At 34.9% G+C, this 18,628-nt stretch overlaps 1 protein-coding gene across 6 annotated transcripts in view; it reads left to right on the forward strand.

Annotated features, from left to right (window-relative positions):
• Positions 1-18,628, forward strand: part of FOXN2 (forkhead box N2) — a 62,593-nt gene that overhangs the window by 24,818 nt on the left and 19,147 nt on the right. For 5 of the 6 annotated variants that reach the window (XM_026486276.4, XM_026486259.4, XM_048222501.2 and 2 more), the window contains exon 2: positions 8,463-9,013. In XM_026486276.4, the coding sequence (XP_026342061.1) occupies positions 8,477-9,013 (537 nt within the window). In that variant the 5' untranslated portion in view covers positions 8,463-8,476. Of the gene's footprint in view, positions 1-6,301; positions 6,395-8,462; positions 9,014-18,628 lie in introns of all 6 variants that reach the window. The other variant, XM_026486268.4, reaches the window with a different exon arrangement.

The raw sequence follows: 18,628 nt of genomic DNA on the forward strand, positions 1-18,628 counted from the left end.
GCAAGATATTTGCATCACATATAAGGATTAATATACAAACAATACCAATGACTTAAATAGACAATTAGTAGAAGATATTTCTTGTATACAGGTTTCTCCTGCTATCCAAAAGTTGTTCCTACAAAACCTTGGGAAGCCCAGTGTAAAGTGGAGAACCAATTACCATTAATTTATATGGAAATTTATATGAACATTCCCAAAGCCAAAAAGTAACCTCTCCTAGGCTTTTCTGATACCTTAGGACACATCTTACCAAGGGATGCACAAAATAAATCAAGATAAAGCCCAGAAGCCCACAGGTCCAGTGCAAAGCTATGGCAGCTTGATGCTGAGAAGCTGAGTATAAATCCCCTGGGGAAGGAGCTTGGCAGTGCCCTCTACCTTCTCAAGGGTCACACAGTCTCTATAATGCATGCTTCAAAACAGACCCCGAATGCTATTTTCACTTTGTGCCTTTTCCTTTGTGCAAAAATCCTCTTCAACAGGTACTAATGTAGGTCTTTTGTAGAAGCAAAGTAGTGTATGTAATAAGAACTTCGAAAAGCGGGGAATACCCGCGTATTCAACCCCCTCCCCATTACTAATCTGGGAAATGCAAATTAAAACACAAGGAGATGAAATTTCATAGTCATCAGGTTGGCAAAAAAATTTTTTTGATGAGTATGTGGAGTGAACAATACACATATATTCCTGGTAGCAATTTGTCATGACCAGTTAGTTAAAGTGGAAGAGAAGAATACTCTGTGACCCAATAATTCTGCCCAATATATTTTGCCTTTAGTTGTGTACACCCTAATAAAGTTCTTGACAGTTGTATTCCAGGAGATATGAACAAAGATACCCATAACAATGCTACTTGTAATAGCCTCAAACATAAATAAATAATTGTCCTCAAGAGTATAATAAATTTTGGTATATTCATAAAGTAGAATACGAGTCATCTGTAAAAGTGAATTACTGCTGCAATAATATTAATGAATTTGGTTGGGGTAAGCAAGTTTTAGTACAATTCAATTTTATATGATGTTTAAAAAACAGGGCTAAAATAATGTTTAGGGATCCTAACATGGTAAAATTATAAAGAAAAAATGTTTTTGTTTGCCTAGTCTTTGACAGTCAATTAAAAACATAAATAAATAAAAAAATCTGTGTGGTAATAACCAACATTTTGTGTTTAGGAGGTTTCTTAGTTATTTTGGGGAAAAGAGCTATCAATAATAGTTCTTATAATACCTCTAATACCAGGGTAATATTGAAAATTCTGTACCTTAGTTTCCCTTCTCTGAGCTCTGTCAAGCATTTCCTCTCAGACCATCGTTAATACGGACCTCAGCAAAAGTGCTCTCCTCTAACTTTTTGGGAAATGATCCAAGAATTCCCATATAGAATTTTATTTTTCTTGTCCTAGAGTTGAATATCACTGTAATATTGAACATAGTATGGAAACATTGCAAAAGCAATATCTCTATTAGATATCTTTGAGAGATGCATGGGCTGCACGGATGTAAAAAAATGATCCATTTTAATCCTGAGCCCTCTTCTCAAGATACTGCCATGGCCTTAGACAGTGAAGCTATAGGCAGGGGTTGCAGAGTCCATTATACTGGGCTTGTTTGAACTCTCCACTTCTAAATTATTCTGGTCTAAAGAAATTCATTTTTTTCCTGAAATGTAGAAGACCTGGGGTCTTAACACAAATGTGTACTTTGCAAAATTGTCTTGTACATTTACCTCCTTTTTTTGTAGCATTGTCTTGGTTTTAGGAATTGGTTTATTAGTGGATGTATTCATTACTTGGGTTATTCTAGTTACCCTCCTAAGAAATTAGAGTACAGTTTTCAAACCCCACATCATAGTCTCTTGACCCTAATGCTTACTTTGAGTGACATTTATTTTGTGTAACAATTATGTGTGGTTTGTTGAAGTATTGTTTTTTAAAAGATTAATAAAAGGAAATGTTACATCACTAGCCCACATTTCCTTTTATTTCTTTACTTGTTCTGCTTTATGAAGCAAACTTCCATGCACATTATTAATGACCTTGTTACTAAGTGGTTTCAGTTCATTTTAAGAAGCAGTTTCTCATAAAACTAGAATTTTTTGGTATAAAACTAGAATTTTCCAAACAAAAGTAAAAGATTTTTAAGAAATTTTTGGTGTGAAATACAGGTCTTTCTGTTGTAATATTACATATTATGTATTTCTGAAGACACTAAAATATTGTGTTAGCTGACGGGTCAACTCACCTAAAACTAGGAAGCTTTGTAACCAGAACACTAAGAAAAACAAATTTTAATAAGAATATTAGAATATTTTTAAAGATGTATTTAATTTATTACAAATAAAGAAATACTACAATTTAGAATTAAAAAAAAAAAAGATGAAAATAGCCTAATGGAAGGGTATGCGAGGAAGGGTTGAAGCTACAGGGTTATGGAGGCCAGGATAAAATGCATAAAGATTTGGAGAGAAGAGCTCATTAACACTTCCAAGAAAATGCATGTGGCCAAGCTGTGCCAAGAGGAAGAACATGGGTTGAATGAGAATTGTGTACAATACTGTATTTTCAGCAGCTTGCAGCTTTCCACTATGTTAGCCTATTTTGGGTTCAGCTGTTATTACTTAGTATTGCAAAAACATAGGCTGGTAAAAATCACTTACAAACCAATGTGATTTTCACATTGTACTAAAATCTTTCCCCGATTTACCAGTGAGCTAATTTGTGTTACAGAAAAGCTTGGTAGCAGAATAGGCTGTATGAATTTAAGAGGTGTCTTCTGTTTGGGTTTTTTTTTCTTTTGTTTTTTGTTTTCTGAGGTGGCTTCTGTTTTTGACTTGAGGACTTTGGTAAGTCCATGACCTTTTCGTGATTTGATTCTTTGTGAAGTGGAAATACTATAACTAAAAATAATCTAGCACAACCCTTTTCCCCTGTGAGTGTATTTTAATTTTTTAGTATAAAAATAATGAACACATTAAAGGAAAACTGGTAAAGTGAACAAAAAAATTATCAAGTTGCTAATATAAACCACTTTTAGTGTTTTATATATTTTTACTTTTTCACCAATTTTTAATAAGCTTTTTTGTTTACTTGATAGTCTTCAAGAAGGTCATTTCTAATGACTAAATATTAGATTGAATAGATACACTTCAGTTTAATTAGCTGGTTCTCTATAATAAAATGTGTAAGTTGTTTATACTTTTCTGTTGTCTTTAATAATTCTTGGATGAGTGTGTGTGTGTGTGTGTGTGTGTGTGTGTGTGAAAAAGAGGAGGAGGAAAGAATCTGTTTTTCCTATGTAGGAATATTTCACTGAAGTGACTCATAAGTGGAATTATTGGGTCAAAGAATATGATTTTTTTAATGTGAAATATATTTGACATAGAATGTTAAACTAGTTTTGGGTATACAACATAGTGATTCAACAATCATATACATTACAAAGTCCTCATCACAATAAGTACATTACAATATTATTTTTTTTAAGATTTATTTATTTTAAAGGGAGGGAGAGGGAGAGAATCCTCAAGTGGACTTCCCACTGAGTGCAGACCCCCCAAGATCATGACCTGAGCTGAAATCAACCGTCAGACCTTAACTGACTGAGCTACCCAGGCACCCCAGTACATTACAATATTATTGACTATATTCCTTGTTCTATACTTTTCATCCCCGTGACTTATTTTATAACTGGAAGTTTGTGTTTCTTAATCCCTTTCACCATTTCACCCATCCCTCCATACTCTTCCTTTTAGTAACAACCAGTTCTTCATATTTATGAGTCTGTTTCTCTTTTATTGATGTTATTTGTTTTGTTTTGTTTTTTAGATTCCATATGTAAGTGAAATCATATGGTTTTTGTCTTTCTGTGTCTGACTTCTTCACTTTGCATAATGTCCTCTCAGTCTATCCATGTTGTCACAAGTGGCAAGATTTCATTCCTTTTTATGGCTGAGTAATATTCCATTACTTATCTATACCATATTTTATTTATCCATTCATCTACCAGTGGACTCTTAAGTTGCTTCTATATCTTGGCTATTGTAGGTAATGCTGCAGTAAACATAGGGGTGCATGTATCTTTTTGAATTAGTGTTTTTGTTTTCTTCAAGTAAATACTCAGAAGTGGAATTACAGGATCCTATGGTACTAATATTTTTAATTTTTCAAGGAACCTCAGTACTGTTTTCCACAGTGGCTATAACAATTTATATCTCACCAGTAGTGCATGAGAGTTCCCTTTTCTCCATGTCCTCACCAATACTTGTTATTTCTTATCTTTCTGACACTAGCCATTCTGTCTGGTATAAGGTTATATCTCATTCTGGTTCTGATTTGCGTTTCCCTCATGGTTAGTGATGTTGGGCATCTTTTCATGTGTCTGTTGTCCATCTGTATGTCTTTGGAAAAATGTCTATTCAGGTCCTCTGCCCAGTTTTAATTGGATTATTTGGGGATTTTTTGGTGGTGGTGTATGAGTTCCTTATATATTTTGAATATTTAACCCCTTAACGTGTATATTATTTGCAAAAATTTTCTCCCATTCAGTGGAGAAAACCTTTTATCTTGTTTATGGTTTCCTTTGCTCTGCAAAAACTTTTTAGTTTGATGTAGCCCTGTTGTTTATTTTTGCTTTTTTTTCCCTTGCCTGAGAAGACAGATCCAGAAAAATATAGTTGATGCCTAAGGGATTACTGACTGTTTTCTTTTAGGAATCTTCTGGTTTCAGGTTTTACATTTAGGTCTTTAATCTATTTTTAGCTTATTTTTGTGTATAGTTTAAGAAAGTGGTCCAGTTTCATTCTTATGAATGTAGCTGTCCAGTTTCCCAGCACCATTTATCGAAGAGGCTTTCTTTAATCTATTTTTAGCTTATTTTTGTGTATAGTTTAAGAAAGTGGTCCAGTTTCATTCTTATGAATGTAGCTGTCCAGTTTCCCAGCACCATTTATCAAAGAGGCTTTCTTTTCTCCTTTGTTGTAGATTTTTTTTTTTTTAAGAGTTTATTTATTTATTTGACAGAGATAGAGACAGCCCTAAGAGAGGGAACACAAGCAGGGGGAGTGGGAGAGGAAGAAGCAGGCTCATAGTGGAGAAGCCTGATGTGGGGCTCGATCCCATAACGCCGGGATCACGCCCTGAGCCGAAGGCAGAGGCTTAACCGCTATGCCACCCAGGCGCCCCTCCTTTGTTGTAGATTAATTGACCATATGTGTGTGGATTTATTTCTGGGTTCTCAATTCCGTTCCATTGATCTATGAATTATTGGGTCAAAGAATACAACATTTTTAATGATTCTTGGTACATATTGCCAGTTAGCATTCCAATATGGCACTAGTTCCTTGCCCAAAATCATGTATTAAGTATAATATTTTTTTAAACCACTGTTAATTTGGACAAAAGTAGATATTAATTTTATTACTAATATTTGTGCTTACTGCATACCAGGCACTGTGCCAAATACATTGTCATATTTAATATCACATTTGTGTTTTGCTTTGAGTTTCTTTGATATCAGTGAAGTTGGGTATTTTCTAATATATGTTTGCTATTTATATACTTATTTTTTTTGTGAGAAAAGATGATTTACCTCTTTATTGTGGTGGACTTCGTATTCTAAGTGAATGGTGTCCAGAAGTATACTCTAAAAGGGTAGTGTAGAAACAGCTCTTCTTCTGTCCTTGAAAATACAGTCATAGTTCAAACCTTCCTAAGAGAATGTCAGCCTCTCAGTGTCAGTACTTGTTTTTTAACTTTGCTTGGCTGTGTACTTTGTGTCATCTTTGGCATATATGCTGACATAATATTGTTTTACATCTTAAAGTAATGAGATTTTATTCTAAACTTGTAATTCAGAGGAATAACATATTTGCAACCATCTGAATTAATTTCTGAGGAGAATATATGTTATTCTTATATCTGTCAACAGTATCTGTCTTAATTAGTATTGCTAAAAATATAAGTTACTTAAGAGATTGAGTGTACTCTAATGGACAAAGAACTTGAATATTAAACTCAGTCCGGTTTATAATTTTGGCTCTACTGTTTATTGGTTTTAGAACTTTAGGCAAATGGCTTACTTCACTTTCATTTCCTTATTAATAAAGTGAACTTCAGTTTTCTGATTGTTACCAGTTAGGATGTTTTCTACCATTAAGGATTTTCTTTTAAAATAGAGTAATTCTTAAAGGCAGGTGACACAGCACTTGGTACAGAGTAGACATATATGTTGATGTAAGTTCATTTCAGTTTGAAGTGATTATAATTGGAATGCCTATTCATGCCCAACATTTTGTTAAGATTCATTAGGAATACAAAAGTAAAAAACTTACACATTATGGAATTCATGGCTGCGAAGAAAGGACCATACACAGAACTAAGTAGCAGTGCAAAGTAAGTAGAGATTTTAAAGCCTATAGCATAGCATCTATAATAGAGTAAAATCTCAGTAAGTGTTAGCTACTGATATTTGGTACTCTGATTTCTATACGTGATTGAAGATAAATGGAGATAGAGGTGAAAGGCAAAAGTAGAACATTGGAAATCAGTCATTGCCTTCTTTGAACGTTGACTGCTAAGAGTGTTTGGGTTTTTTTTTTTTTAAAAGGAAGCAAGATATTCTTAATGAACTCTGATTGATCACATTTTTTAAATTCTCTGTGGGCAGAGAGACTTTGGTAAAGTGAATAATTTGGTCAGCTACACAGGACAGAATGTCATCTCTGAAATACACTATGTGCACATATGCACGCACACATGTGCATGTGTTTATGAATATGTGGTTTTCATAATTGCTGAAATACAAACCAAATTATTACAGTTTGATCTTTTCCTTTATAAAGTGTCTTGGCATTTCAAATTATAGTTACAGGTGTAAGTAAGAGAGGTAGGAACTGGATATGGAGAGAACAGTAGTAAGACTTAAAATAAATAGGATTGGGTCATTAGTATTCACTGGTGATGAGTTTTCATTCTTACCAGGATAATGTATTAGTTAGAGTTGTGGTTCTGAAGTCAGCTGCCCAGGTTTAAATTCTGTTGTTGCCCATTACTAACCAGATAAGCTAAAACAGGATGCTTAACCTCTGAGTCATTTTCCTCATTTGTAAAATTGGGTTAATAATAGTGCCTACTTCATAGGATTTAATTGATGGTTAATTGAGATATAGTTTGTGGTATTTAGCACAATACCTGGCCCCCAAAATATTAGCTGATGCTGTTGATAATTTGAGACTACATCTATTAATTGCTGCCAGATTCCAGACAGATTCTTCTACATGTAAAATTGACTGGTTTTCATAGTTCTTGGAGTAACCTGCCAGCCTTGTTCTAAGTAAAATAAAACTGTGGGGATACTTCTCTTATTTCAGTTCTATAAGCATAAGTAGATTGAATAGGATAATGGAAGACATAGAAAGTTTTTCACTGAATTTATAAATGAGGTACTTTTAAGAACCACTAAAAATTAATTTAATAGTACATTACTTATATCACTTTTCTCTTTGGTCAATTATTTTCCTGTGATATGTTTTTTGCATTGAAGTATGTTTCAAAAGCAAAACAAAAGACATTTGAGAAAATAGAGGTAAAAAAGGATAGTTTAGAAATTGCTTTCTTTCCTTCTTGAAAATACAGTGCTAATTCAAATTTTAGAGAATGCCAGTCTTTCAGTGTCAGTACTTGATGAGATGATATAGAATTCACTTAAAATATTGAATGTACTAAAGAAAAAAATTTATAGTAAATAATAATTTTGCTGATAACAAATTTAGTGAATAAGAAATGTTTATTTTTAGTATAATCTATAAAAATATTAGAAATCATTTATCTCTTTATAGTAAATATTTCAGATTTGAGGAAAGGGTTTGTTTGGAATTATTGTTTAAGCAATATTTTAAATTTGGCCTAATACTGAATTTAAATTTAATTATTAAATAAACAATTGTTTGAATTTAAATTTATTGAATTTAATTATAATTTATTAAATAAATTTATAATTTATTAAATTTATTAAATTTAAATTTGGTTATTTTCTATATTGAGTAAGGTCATAGATCCTCAAAATGCATGGATTATAAAGTTTTATAATTCAAAGAAATTCTGCTCATTTTTAATAATAATAACCATTACTTACTAGGCTGTTACTATAGGCTGGGGTCTTTGGTAAGTATTCAAAATACATTATTTACTTTTCTTAATATCACTCATACATATGGTGTTACAATGCTGTATTTTATTTACAGCATTATAATGTATTATAATACAAATAATATGAAATAAGTTCTTTTCCTTATATTGTAAGCTTTAATGTTTTGTTGTACAAATATTGTGCTTAAATGTTATGTAGGATAATTAGTTGCAAAATTTCTGATTTGGTGATATTTAAATATGTATTTTCTTTTTCCATGAGCTTAAGAATCTTAAGTATTATATTGATTGACAATTGTTTTCTTTATTGCAGAACTGTAAGAGTAAATGGGTCCAGTAATTGGAATGACTCCAGAAAAGAGAGCTGAAACTCCAGGAGCTGAAAAGGTTGCAGGATTAAGCCAGATTTACAAAATGGGAAGCTTGCCTGAAGCTGTTGATGCTGCCAGGCCAAAGGCCACTCTAGTGGACAGTGAGTCAGCAGATGATGAACTCACAAACTTGAACTGGCTTCATGAAAGTACTAATCTTCTAACAAACTTCAGCTTTGGAAGTGAGGGTCTTCCAATTGTTAGTCCATTGTATGACATAGAGGGAGATGATGTGCCATCCTTAGGACCATCTTGCTATCAGAACCCAGAAAAAAAATCAGCAACTGCAAAGCCCCCATACTCTTTTAGTCTTCTCATTTACATGGCTATTGAACACTCTCCAAATAAATGTTTGCCTGTCAAAGAAATTTATAGCTGGATTTTGGACCGCTTCCCATATTTTGCTACTGCACCAACAGGCTGGAAGAATTCTGTTCGACATAATCTGTCCCTGAATAAATGTTTTCAGAAAGTGGAAAGAAGCCATGGCAAGGTCAGTGTTTATGAACATTGCTGTATTTGGGGAGGTGGGAGAGAATTAACATTGAGACCTTAAAATATGGGGAAACTAAAGGAAGACAAAAATAGTCAACTCATAGTTACTTCAGTTTAAGCTTAATTATATTCATCATTTGCTTTCATTGAGATGCTTTTGAATTTCTTAAATATTGATATAAATCTAACAATTTCAGTCTACTGTAGGACATAAATTTGTTTTCTAATGTTCTAATTTTCTATTCTTAGTTTCTGTAGTGTTTCATCACTGTATCAATATGTGTTACTTATTTATTCAGTATGACTGTCTTATGACTGGAATGTAGACCATTTACATTAATGTAATTGATATGGTTGGCTATAAATCTATCATCATGCTATTTCTGTTTGCTCTATTCTTTTCCCCCATTTTTCCTGTCTTTTTAAGGATTGAGTACTTTTTTATGATTCAGTTTTATCTCTACTATTGGTTTATCAGCTATTCTCTTTTTTAGGGCTGGTGATGGTGGTAGTCGTGGTTGCTGTACACTTTTCAGTATATGTCTTTAATTTATCACAGTCTACCTTCAAATAATATCACCATTATACTATTACACCACTTATCTGGCTTTTCACAGAAAAAGTTGACTAATCCTGATGCTTATCAGGATCAGTTCCTTTTTCTTGGATAAGTGTATTTAGCATTTCTTATAGTTCCAGTCTAGCAATAAATTTGTAAGAATCTTTTGTGGAGGTTAAGAAGTTTTTTTTTTCTTGAAGTATTTCAAAGATGTTACTCTCTTGTGTTCTGGCCTGTGTAGTTTCTGATAAGAAGTCTGCTGCCGTTCATATCTTTGTTCCTCTGTAATGTTTGGGTTTTTTTCTGTCTGACTTCAATGACTTTTCTCTTGTATCACTACTTTTCAGCAGTTTGTGGTGCACCTAGGTGTGTTTTTCTTTATTTTTATTCTGCTTTGGTTTTTCAGAGGTTCTTGGATTTGTGGTTTGTTGTCATTTATTAAATTTAGACAAGTTTTGCTCATTATCTCTTCAAATATTTCTGTGGCTCACTTCCTACTCCTGGGACTTGAAGTAAAAATACGTCAGACCATTTGCTATTGTCTTACCTCTTGGTTGCTCTGCCCTAGTTTCTACTCTTTTCTCTCTTTGTTTCAGTTTGGATCATTTCTTTCGATCTTTTATAGGTTTAGTCTTCCCTCTGTTGTGTTCATTCTGCCGATAAACCTGATAAAGGACTTACGTGTATTTATCATTTCTAGCATTTTCATTTGCCTTTTTTTTTTTTCACCAAAGCAAGGTTTACTGAGCAATAATAAAGTGATAGTACAAAGCTCCTGAAGAGGGAGGGGAAACCCAAGAGGATTGCCCTTCCTTTGCCTTTTTAAAAGTAGTCTCCATCTTTCTGCTAAAATTTTCCACCAGATCCATAAACATATTAATTATAGATACGGTGTCTGTCTAATAGTTTCAGTATGTGGTCCATCTCTGGGTCTGGTTTTGTTGACTATTTTATATCCTGTTTTTGTGTGTGTCTCATAATTTTGGATTAAATATCAAACATTGTTTGTAAAAGAATGGTAGAGACTGACGTAGATAATATTTCTTTCCAGAAATAAACATGCCTCTACTTTTGTCAGGTTGTTAGCATGAAACAGGTATTGGTCAATCTAGGTAATAATTGGGATGGGTTTAGGTTTTGTGGTTGTCAAAGTTACCTTCTGAGTACCATGGGCTTCAAATTCATTCAGAGATGGACTGCTAATATTTTGTGCTTAATGTGAGTCCTGGAGTGTCAGATGATTTTTCTTAGCATTTCTGCTCTACCTTCGTCTTTCAGCTTGTGATACATTTGGGGGCAGGAAGAGGGTTAGATATTTCTCTCTGTGCTCTTGCCCCTCCCATAGCAATTGTTTGTTACTTGATATGAGGCTCTTGAGGTGGGAGCAGGAGTTTCTTGATTCTTCTGCTCTAGTTTTAGTATTAAGCAGGCTTTGTATGCCTTTGTCTCAAAAGTAGGACTTTCCTTGCCTTCCCTTGGAGCAGACAGTCTCTCCCATCTACTCAGAGTGGAGTCTAGAACTGTAATCATCAGTAGCCAGTTACCTATATGTGGTTAGTGGTTGGCATATTGAACAGTACAAATATATGATATTTCTGTCATTGTAGAAAGTCCTGTTGTACAGCACTGCTCCAGAGCTCAGGCCAGTTCCCTGCTATTCCCTTCAAGGTAGTTAAACTCTGCCTCGTATCAATGGGTGGTCCTGGGTACAAGTAAGTTACCATTTCTTTTCTCAGGGGCAATAGATCTCTGGTTTGTATCATCTGGGCATGAGCAGATTTCCTGCCCATTACCTAATGACACATGGCCATTGCTTAGTGTCAGTAATGTATGAGGATTGTTGAATGTTGTATTTTTCTCCAGCAGTAGCCATCCTTTACCTGGGACTGGGGTGAGGAGGGTGTTTTGCCACTCTCTCAGTGGCAGACAGTTTTTGCTTCATAGTGGAGCTTTGTCCAGTATGTAGTCAGGTTGTGTGCCTGTCCCACAGTGACACCTGATCTCATCTCATGGTCATTTAAAGCCTGGAATATGGATGAGCTTTTCCTGGTATCCTTGTTCCAGCCTTAAACCTTAGTATGTTCTATATATCCATCACCATTTACAAGGGTGTCTCTCTTAGGTCTCCTGCCCTGTCTAAAGTCTTCCTATGGAGCAGTGGATGGGGGCCTGTAGAAAAATGCTGGCTAGTTGATGCAGACCCTTCTGTCTGGGAATGCCAAGAACGCCAAATTATCTTGCTAGCTCACCCTTGGCTTTTAAGAATTTGTTGTCGTTGTTGTTGTTCAAAGATTTTATTTATTTATTTGAGAGAGAGAGAGACAGCGACAGAGATAGTAAGAGAGAGCACGAGCAGGGAGGAGAGGGAGAAGTGGGCAGGGAGCAGCAGGGATCCCGGACCCTAACTCAGGGCTCAATCCCAGGATTGTGGAATCATGACCTGAGCTGAAGGCAGACACTTAATTGACTGAGCCACCCAGGCACCCCTGCTTTTAAGAATTTGTTAAAATTTGAGTCTTTTTTTTTTTTAACCTTATTTTATGACTGCCACTTTTGCTATGCTCTCCCAAAGGTAAACAGTTCGTATGTTCCATGTCTCCTAACAAGGCCCTGTCACACTTTAGGATTCAGTTCTTTCAGTTGTCTTGTGGCCTTAGCTCTCGAATGAGCTTGTAAAAAATTATGATTTTGTGGATTATTTTGGTTTTTTCTTGTTAGACTGGGAACAATGTCCTCTAATGGCTTCCTGTACCCCCCAAGTGGTAGCAGAACTCTCCTTGTTTTGAGTAAAACAAGAACCCTTGTTTTGAATAAAAATTAGGAGCAAGTAATTATGTTTTTAAGTGACTGAAGGATTTTTCTAGGATAGTGCTGTTCAAACTTAAGTGTATACACTAATATCTGGAAAGCTTGTTAAAATGCAGATTCTGATTCAGCAAATCTAGGGTGGAGATTGAGGCTTTCTTTTCTAACAGGCTCCCCATTGATCCTGGTGCCATTAGTCCACGAGTAGCAAGACATTAGGATATATCATCATCTATCATCATCTTACAGCTAACTTAAAAGGAGGTTGTATTAGTTATCTTTTGTAACATATTGCTATCTTAACACATTGTCTACTACACATGGGTATTTATGAAGACCAAGTATGTGTTAGGCTATTAAAAAAGCCTCCGTAATTTGAAAGGATCAATCTCTGTCATAGACAGCCTCCAGGAGGCCCCCAAATGAGCCCTACCTTCCGCTTTTCTTGCCCTTGTAGAGTTCCCTTCAGTAATGAATAGGGCTGACCTATGTAACCAGGAAGATATTGTGAAAATGATGGATCATGCCTTTTGAGGCTAGGTCATAAAAGGCACTATAGCTTCCATCTTGGGCTTTGGATAACTAGCTATAGGGGAAGCCAGATGCCATATCATAAAGACATTTAAGCAGCCTTATGAAGAGGCCTATGTGTCAAGGAAATGTGGCCTTCTGCCAACAGTCGTGTGAATAAGTCATCTTGGAAGCAGGTTCCCCCAGCCTCAGTCAAACTTGCCTTTCAGATGACTAAAAGTTTTAGGAATGTTGGATATGTTCTTTCCAACATGTATTTGTTGGATTTTATTTTGAATTGTATCATTTAATTATTTTCTATTTTTAGAGCTACTGTGATTATACTTCTGGTGGGATATAAGAGGGGAACTGTCTAATAGGTACCTGGAAATATGGTACAGAAATAGTGGTAATGTGGGATTAAAGCTCTAAGTTTGGAAGTCATCAGCACTGATTTTCAGTAGAAAAATCTAGGAAAAATATGTTGTAGTGGAAGCAAAGGAGGGTAAGTTTAAGTGTGAATGAGCAACAGTATCAAATGTTGCAGAAATCTTGAAAATGATTGGTTAAGAAGAAGTGATTGAGACAAAACAGATTGGGATTCAAAATATGGTGTGCTCGTATATGTGGAAGGATTGAGTAGGGGTGGAATATAGCTTTTGTAAATTTTCAGAGTATAAATATTTCCATCATGGCCAGTTTCAAGCTACCAACATTCTGTCATTAAATGTGAAATTGATAGGAGATGTTTACAATGAGCAATACACCACCGTGTGTAAAGAATTCATCTAATTCAATAAGAAAATGAAAACTAATTTAAAAAGTGGGTAAGATTATGAACAGGCAGTTAACAGAGGAGGAGATACAAATGGCCAATAAGCATGCAGAGATGTTCCTCCTCACTAGTAATCAGGGACATACAAACTAGTATGTTTGTATGTTGTACCCCATTAGAATGCAAACATTTTAAATGATAATATCAATTTAGATAAGGATAGGGGAAATAATACCGATATTTTCATACCACTAATAGATTAGAGTGTAAATTAGTATGACCATTTTTGAGGGCAACTTGGCTACAATTATTAAAATTAGAAATGTGCATATCTTTTGTTCTAGTGGATTAGATTCCAGTTTCTCCCTGAGAGTAACATTCATACTTGCATACAATGAGATGTATATCCACTGTGGTATTGTTTGTAATAAAAATTACAGAATATGTCCAGTGTAGTTTGATTTGTGGTAGTGATCAAAAGGGATTTGTTTTTATCCTTAATCTTTAAATGTGTGCATTATTTATATAATTAACTTGAGCATTTTTGAATGCTCAAAGAAAGAAGTTAAGGAAGTGAGAGCTAGCGAACAAGAAAGCATACAGTCCAGAGTATGGGGAGAGTGTGATAAAGAGAAAGAAATCATCTTGTGAGATAATAAAAAATATGAGGATAAATATAGAAATTGTAATGTATTGGGATAAAAATTAGTAAGCTATTACCACAGGTCAGGGTAGGAGGAAAGAAACTGGCAGGTGATGGTCTTCACAAAATCAATAGCCACACTGCTTAAATGTCTGAAGTTTGGACAGAAAGTGATACAGTCGGGTAGGATTGGTGTTGCTTGTGGATTTTTTTTTTTTAATTTATGAAATACTTCTAGAATCAGTGTTTCGAAATAACAGTACTCTTGTAATCTGCAGAAGGCAAGTAAGTTGTACTTAGTTCCAAAAAATGTTGGAATTAAATTTGGCAACCTTGCCAGCACTTTTTTGATGAATAGGTCTTATCTATAGATGATAATCTCAAAAAAAATGTCAAGATGACAAGGTCTGGGCCAAACTACAAAGTGGTAATGATACCCAGTTAGCTGGATAGCTTCTGATGAGATTTTCCCCCCTATCATCCATACCATAGTTAATACTCTCCATAGACAGGTCTAGGTATTTATCTGCCTCAGTATTTTAAAATTATAAAAGTTAGACGTGGTCTTTTTTTGTTTTGGTTTGGGTTTCATGTTTTAAATATTTAAACATCCAGGTCTTATATCTACTTCTCTAATTTTTTTAAAGCCAAACTAAGACACTATAACTGTGAGACTTGAGCTGGGAAACACAAAATTAGAAATGTTCCCTGGTTTAGTACAGTTTTAGTCTGTATATTTGCATAGTGATGACTTGCTTCAATAACTGAATCCCAGGAAAAGAAGTCATGCCAACCACTATAAAAGTTCATAAAAGTTTTAAGCTATAAACAGGACTTATGAATGCCCTTTTTGATTAGTTAATTACTTTTAATTCAGTCACTCTAAAAGCCACAGAAAAGATAGTCGGGGGAAAACTATTAAAATGTACAGGGCAAGTATGTAAAAACATTTCAGGAATAGTGAACATTGCTTTTTCTCCCAAACTATCTCTACAACTAACATTAAGATCTTTTTGAAGTTAATTTCTTAGTATATTCCTTATTTCTTCAAAACCTTCAGTGGTTCTCTACCATGTAAGTCCAGAAGCCTTATAGTTCCAAAAGGCAAAATAGTAAATGAGAGAATGCACATTTCCTGTTTCCATTGCACAGACTTATTTTGTATAGGCAAAGTTAGTTTAAAACAATACTTAACGTCTAAAACTATTATTTGTCTTCTGTCATCTAAGCACAATAATGAAGGGGCAAGATTTTTAAGTGAGAGTTAGTTTAAAATAAATTCCTCTATTCTGAAGACTCTAAAACATAATGTTAGCAAATACATAATTTTATCTCTTGTTACTGATAGTTTGTGAACAGACCCAGTGAAAGGAAATGCTTCCATGGTAACATAAACCAGACTATTATTTGGAAACCTTACTCAAGATACTTAACTGCCCTGAACGGCAGGTTTTCAGTACCAGTTCTTCCCATTTACTATTTCAAGGAAATAGCAATTCTACTATGGTCAGAACAATTTGTAATTCTCATGATAGAATTTAAAAAGTAGACTATTGAACCAGTTTCTAGGAGTGTAATCTCAGGAATACCAAGATAGAACATGGCTAGAATCATTAAAATAATTGTCTTGGTCAGGATATGAAAAATAATTCATACATAACTTTTCTGTATGAAACTGAACCACTTCAGGATGTTGTGGGTGTTAATGTTTTAAAGTCTTATTTCCCTATCATTAAAAAACACATTTATCCCTTGGGCCAACTGACTGAAGACATATCTAATTTAAGTAATTTCATTCAAAAGTACATTTGTAAAATTTGACTTCCTTTGAAAAACAAATCAAAATTTCAAATACTTACTTAGTATATAGTTCATGTGTTATTTTGCTGCTGAAGGCCAGAAGAAAGTTTCACCTAATAGTATGGTGTGTTTCTTTCTATATGATATGACAGCTGTGGTTTTTCTTTTCCTATATATTTAGGTTGCTAGGATGTTAAAAACTGCTTACACTGATAGCATACTTTTTCTAAAGCAGCTGTTTTTCCTTCTAAATTTAGTTTATTCCTTGTTCTTTATTACCTTTTATGTCTTACTCAGAATTAATTGATTTTGTTCTTGTTGATTTTTTTCAGAACTCCCTCTTAGAGGTAAAGGAGTAGAATATACTGCTATTAAACCATATAAACGTGGGGTGCCTGGGTGGCTCAGTCGATTAAGCAGCTGACTCTTGATTTTGGCTCAGGTTCATGATCTCAGGGTCCTGGGAACAAGCCCCACATCCAGCAGGCTCCGCAGTCAGTGGGGTGTCAGCTTCAGGATTCTGTCTCTTTCTCTACCCCTCCCCCCACTTGCTCACTTGTGGTCTTTTTCTCTAAATAAATCTTAAAAAAAAAACAAAAAAAAAAAAACAGGGCACCTGGGTGGCTCAGTCGATTAAGCGTCTGCCTTCAGTTCAGGTCATGATCCCAGAGTCCTGGGATCAAGCCCCAAGTCAGGCTGCCTATTCAGCAGAGAGTCTGCTTCTCTCTTCCTCTGTCTCTCTCCCCACTTGTGTTCGCTTGCTCGCTCGCTTGCTCTCAAATAAATAAATAAAATCTTAAAAACATATAAATTCTAACTTTATGCCAATTTCAGAATAACCCCCAGAAATAAGTATTCATTTATTTTGCAGCTCTGTGTCACTTACACATAAATTACCTTATCTTTTTTTGTTTGAAGATTTTATTGATTTAATTTAATTTTAATTTTTTAATTTTTAAAAATTTATTATTTATTTTCTTGCATGGCTGTGGAGTTCTGTATGTAGGCTGTGTATGGATGTGGCCCATGTGTAAGGTATACTTGTCGTCCAGCTTCTGTTCAGGATGTGCAGTTAAAGTTGTTCAGCTAAGGAAGTAGAACAGGTTTATCCTGAAGGAAGAGTTAGCAGGTGATAGATATCACAGTTCCCAAAGTCCTTCAATTATTTCCTTTGACTACCTCAAGTAGGGTGTGTAGCATATTGATGGTTTTTTAGAATACTCTCTTGATTTATCAATTCCATTCTTTTCCTGATTTCTAGTTTAACAATGATCAATTTTCATATAATATATTTACATTACATAACATTATCTAATTTTCTCTCCACCCTTCTCCAGATATGATAAAAGCTTATTTCAGATATTTCAATTGTTGTTTACGAATGAAAGTGGATGGGGCACCTGGCTCAGTTGGTTAAGTGTCTGACTCTTGCTTTTGGCTCAGGCCAAAGTCTCAGGATGGTAAGATCGAGTCACCAGTAGGGCTCCATGCCCAGTGTAGAATCTGCTTGAAATTCTCTCTCCCTCTGCCCCTCACCCTCATGCACATGTGTGCTCTCTCTCAAATAAATACATAAGTCTTTTAAAAAATGAATGAAAGTGGGGGCGCCTGGGTGGCGCAGTCGTTAAGCATCTGCCTTTGGCTCAGGGCGTGATCCCAGCGTTCTGGGATCGAGCCCCACATCAGGCTCCTCTGCTGGAAGCCTGCTTCTTCCTCTCCCACTCCCCCTGCTTGTGTTCCCTCTCTCGCTGGCTCTCTCTCTGTGTCAAATGAATAAATAAAATCTTTAAAAAAAAAAAAATGAATGAATGAATGAAAGTGGATATAAATTTGCCTTTGGCCACATTCTCTTAGTTTTCATATAGCTATGTTTATACCCTTTATTTACTAGATAATCTAAAATTGTAGCTTGGGTATCTTTTTAATCTAAGAGTATTATAAATTTCCAAGTTGTCAGAGAATTTTTGTTGTTGTTGGATTTTTATTTTATTTATTTATTTTTTTTGCACTGGAGTCTTAAAGTTGTGAACTTTAAAAGGGAATTTATTTTTCCTCATGGCCTAATCAATGTTTGTAGCTTTTTCCATTAATCTTTGGAAAGCATATTCTACAAGAATTCATTAATTACATCAGTTTTTCTCATAAGTGTTCCACAGAACACTGACTTCCTCAAATATTACCCAGGAGAAGGAGGTTCTATGTCAGATAACTTTAGGAAACCATATAAAACAAGTATAATGATAGCAAGACTGTTTAGATCCCTTAACCTGCTGGTATGTAGTGTGATCTTCTAAGAAGGACGGAAGTAAAATGTGCAGCATTTTTCTTTTTCTTTTTTTTCTTTTTTTTTTTTTAAGATTTTATTTATTTGACAGAGACACAGCGAGAGAGGGAACAATCAGGGGGAGTGGGAGAGGGAGAAGCAGGCTTCCCGCTGAGCAGGGAGCCCCTTGCAGGGTTCCACCCCAGGACCCTGGGATCATGACCTGAGCCGAAGGCAGATGCTTAACAACTGAGCCAC

Source organism: Ursus arctos, unplaced genomic scaffold (genome assembly GCF_023065955.2).
Source record: "Ursus arctos isolate Adak ecotype North America unplaced genomic scaffold, UrsArc2.0 scaffold_8, whole genome shotgun sequence".
In the NCBI taxonomy this organism is placed as follows: Eukaryota; Metazoa; Chordata; class Mammalia; order Carnivora; family Ursidae; genus Ursus; species Ursus arctos.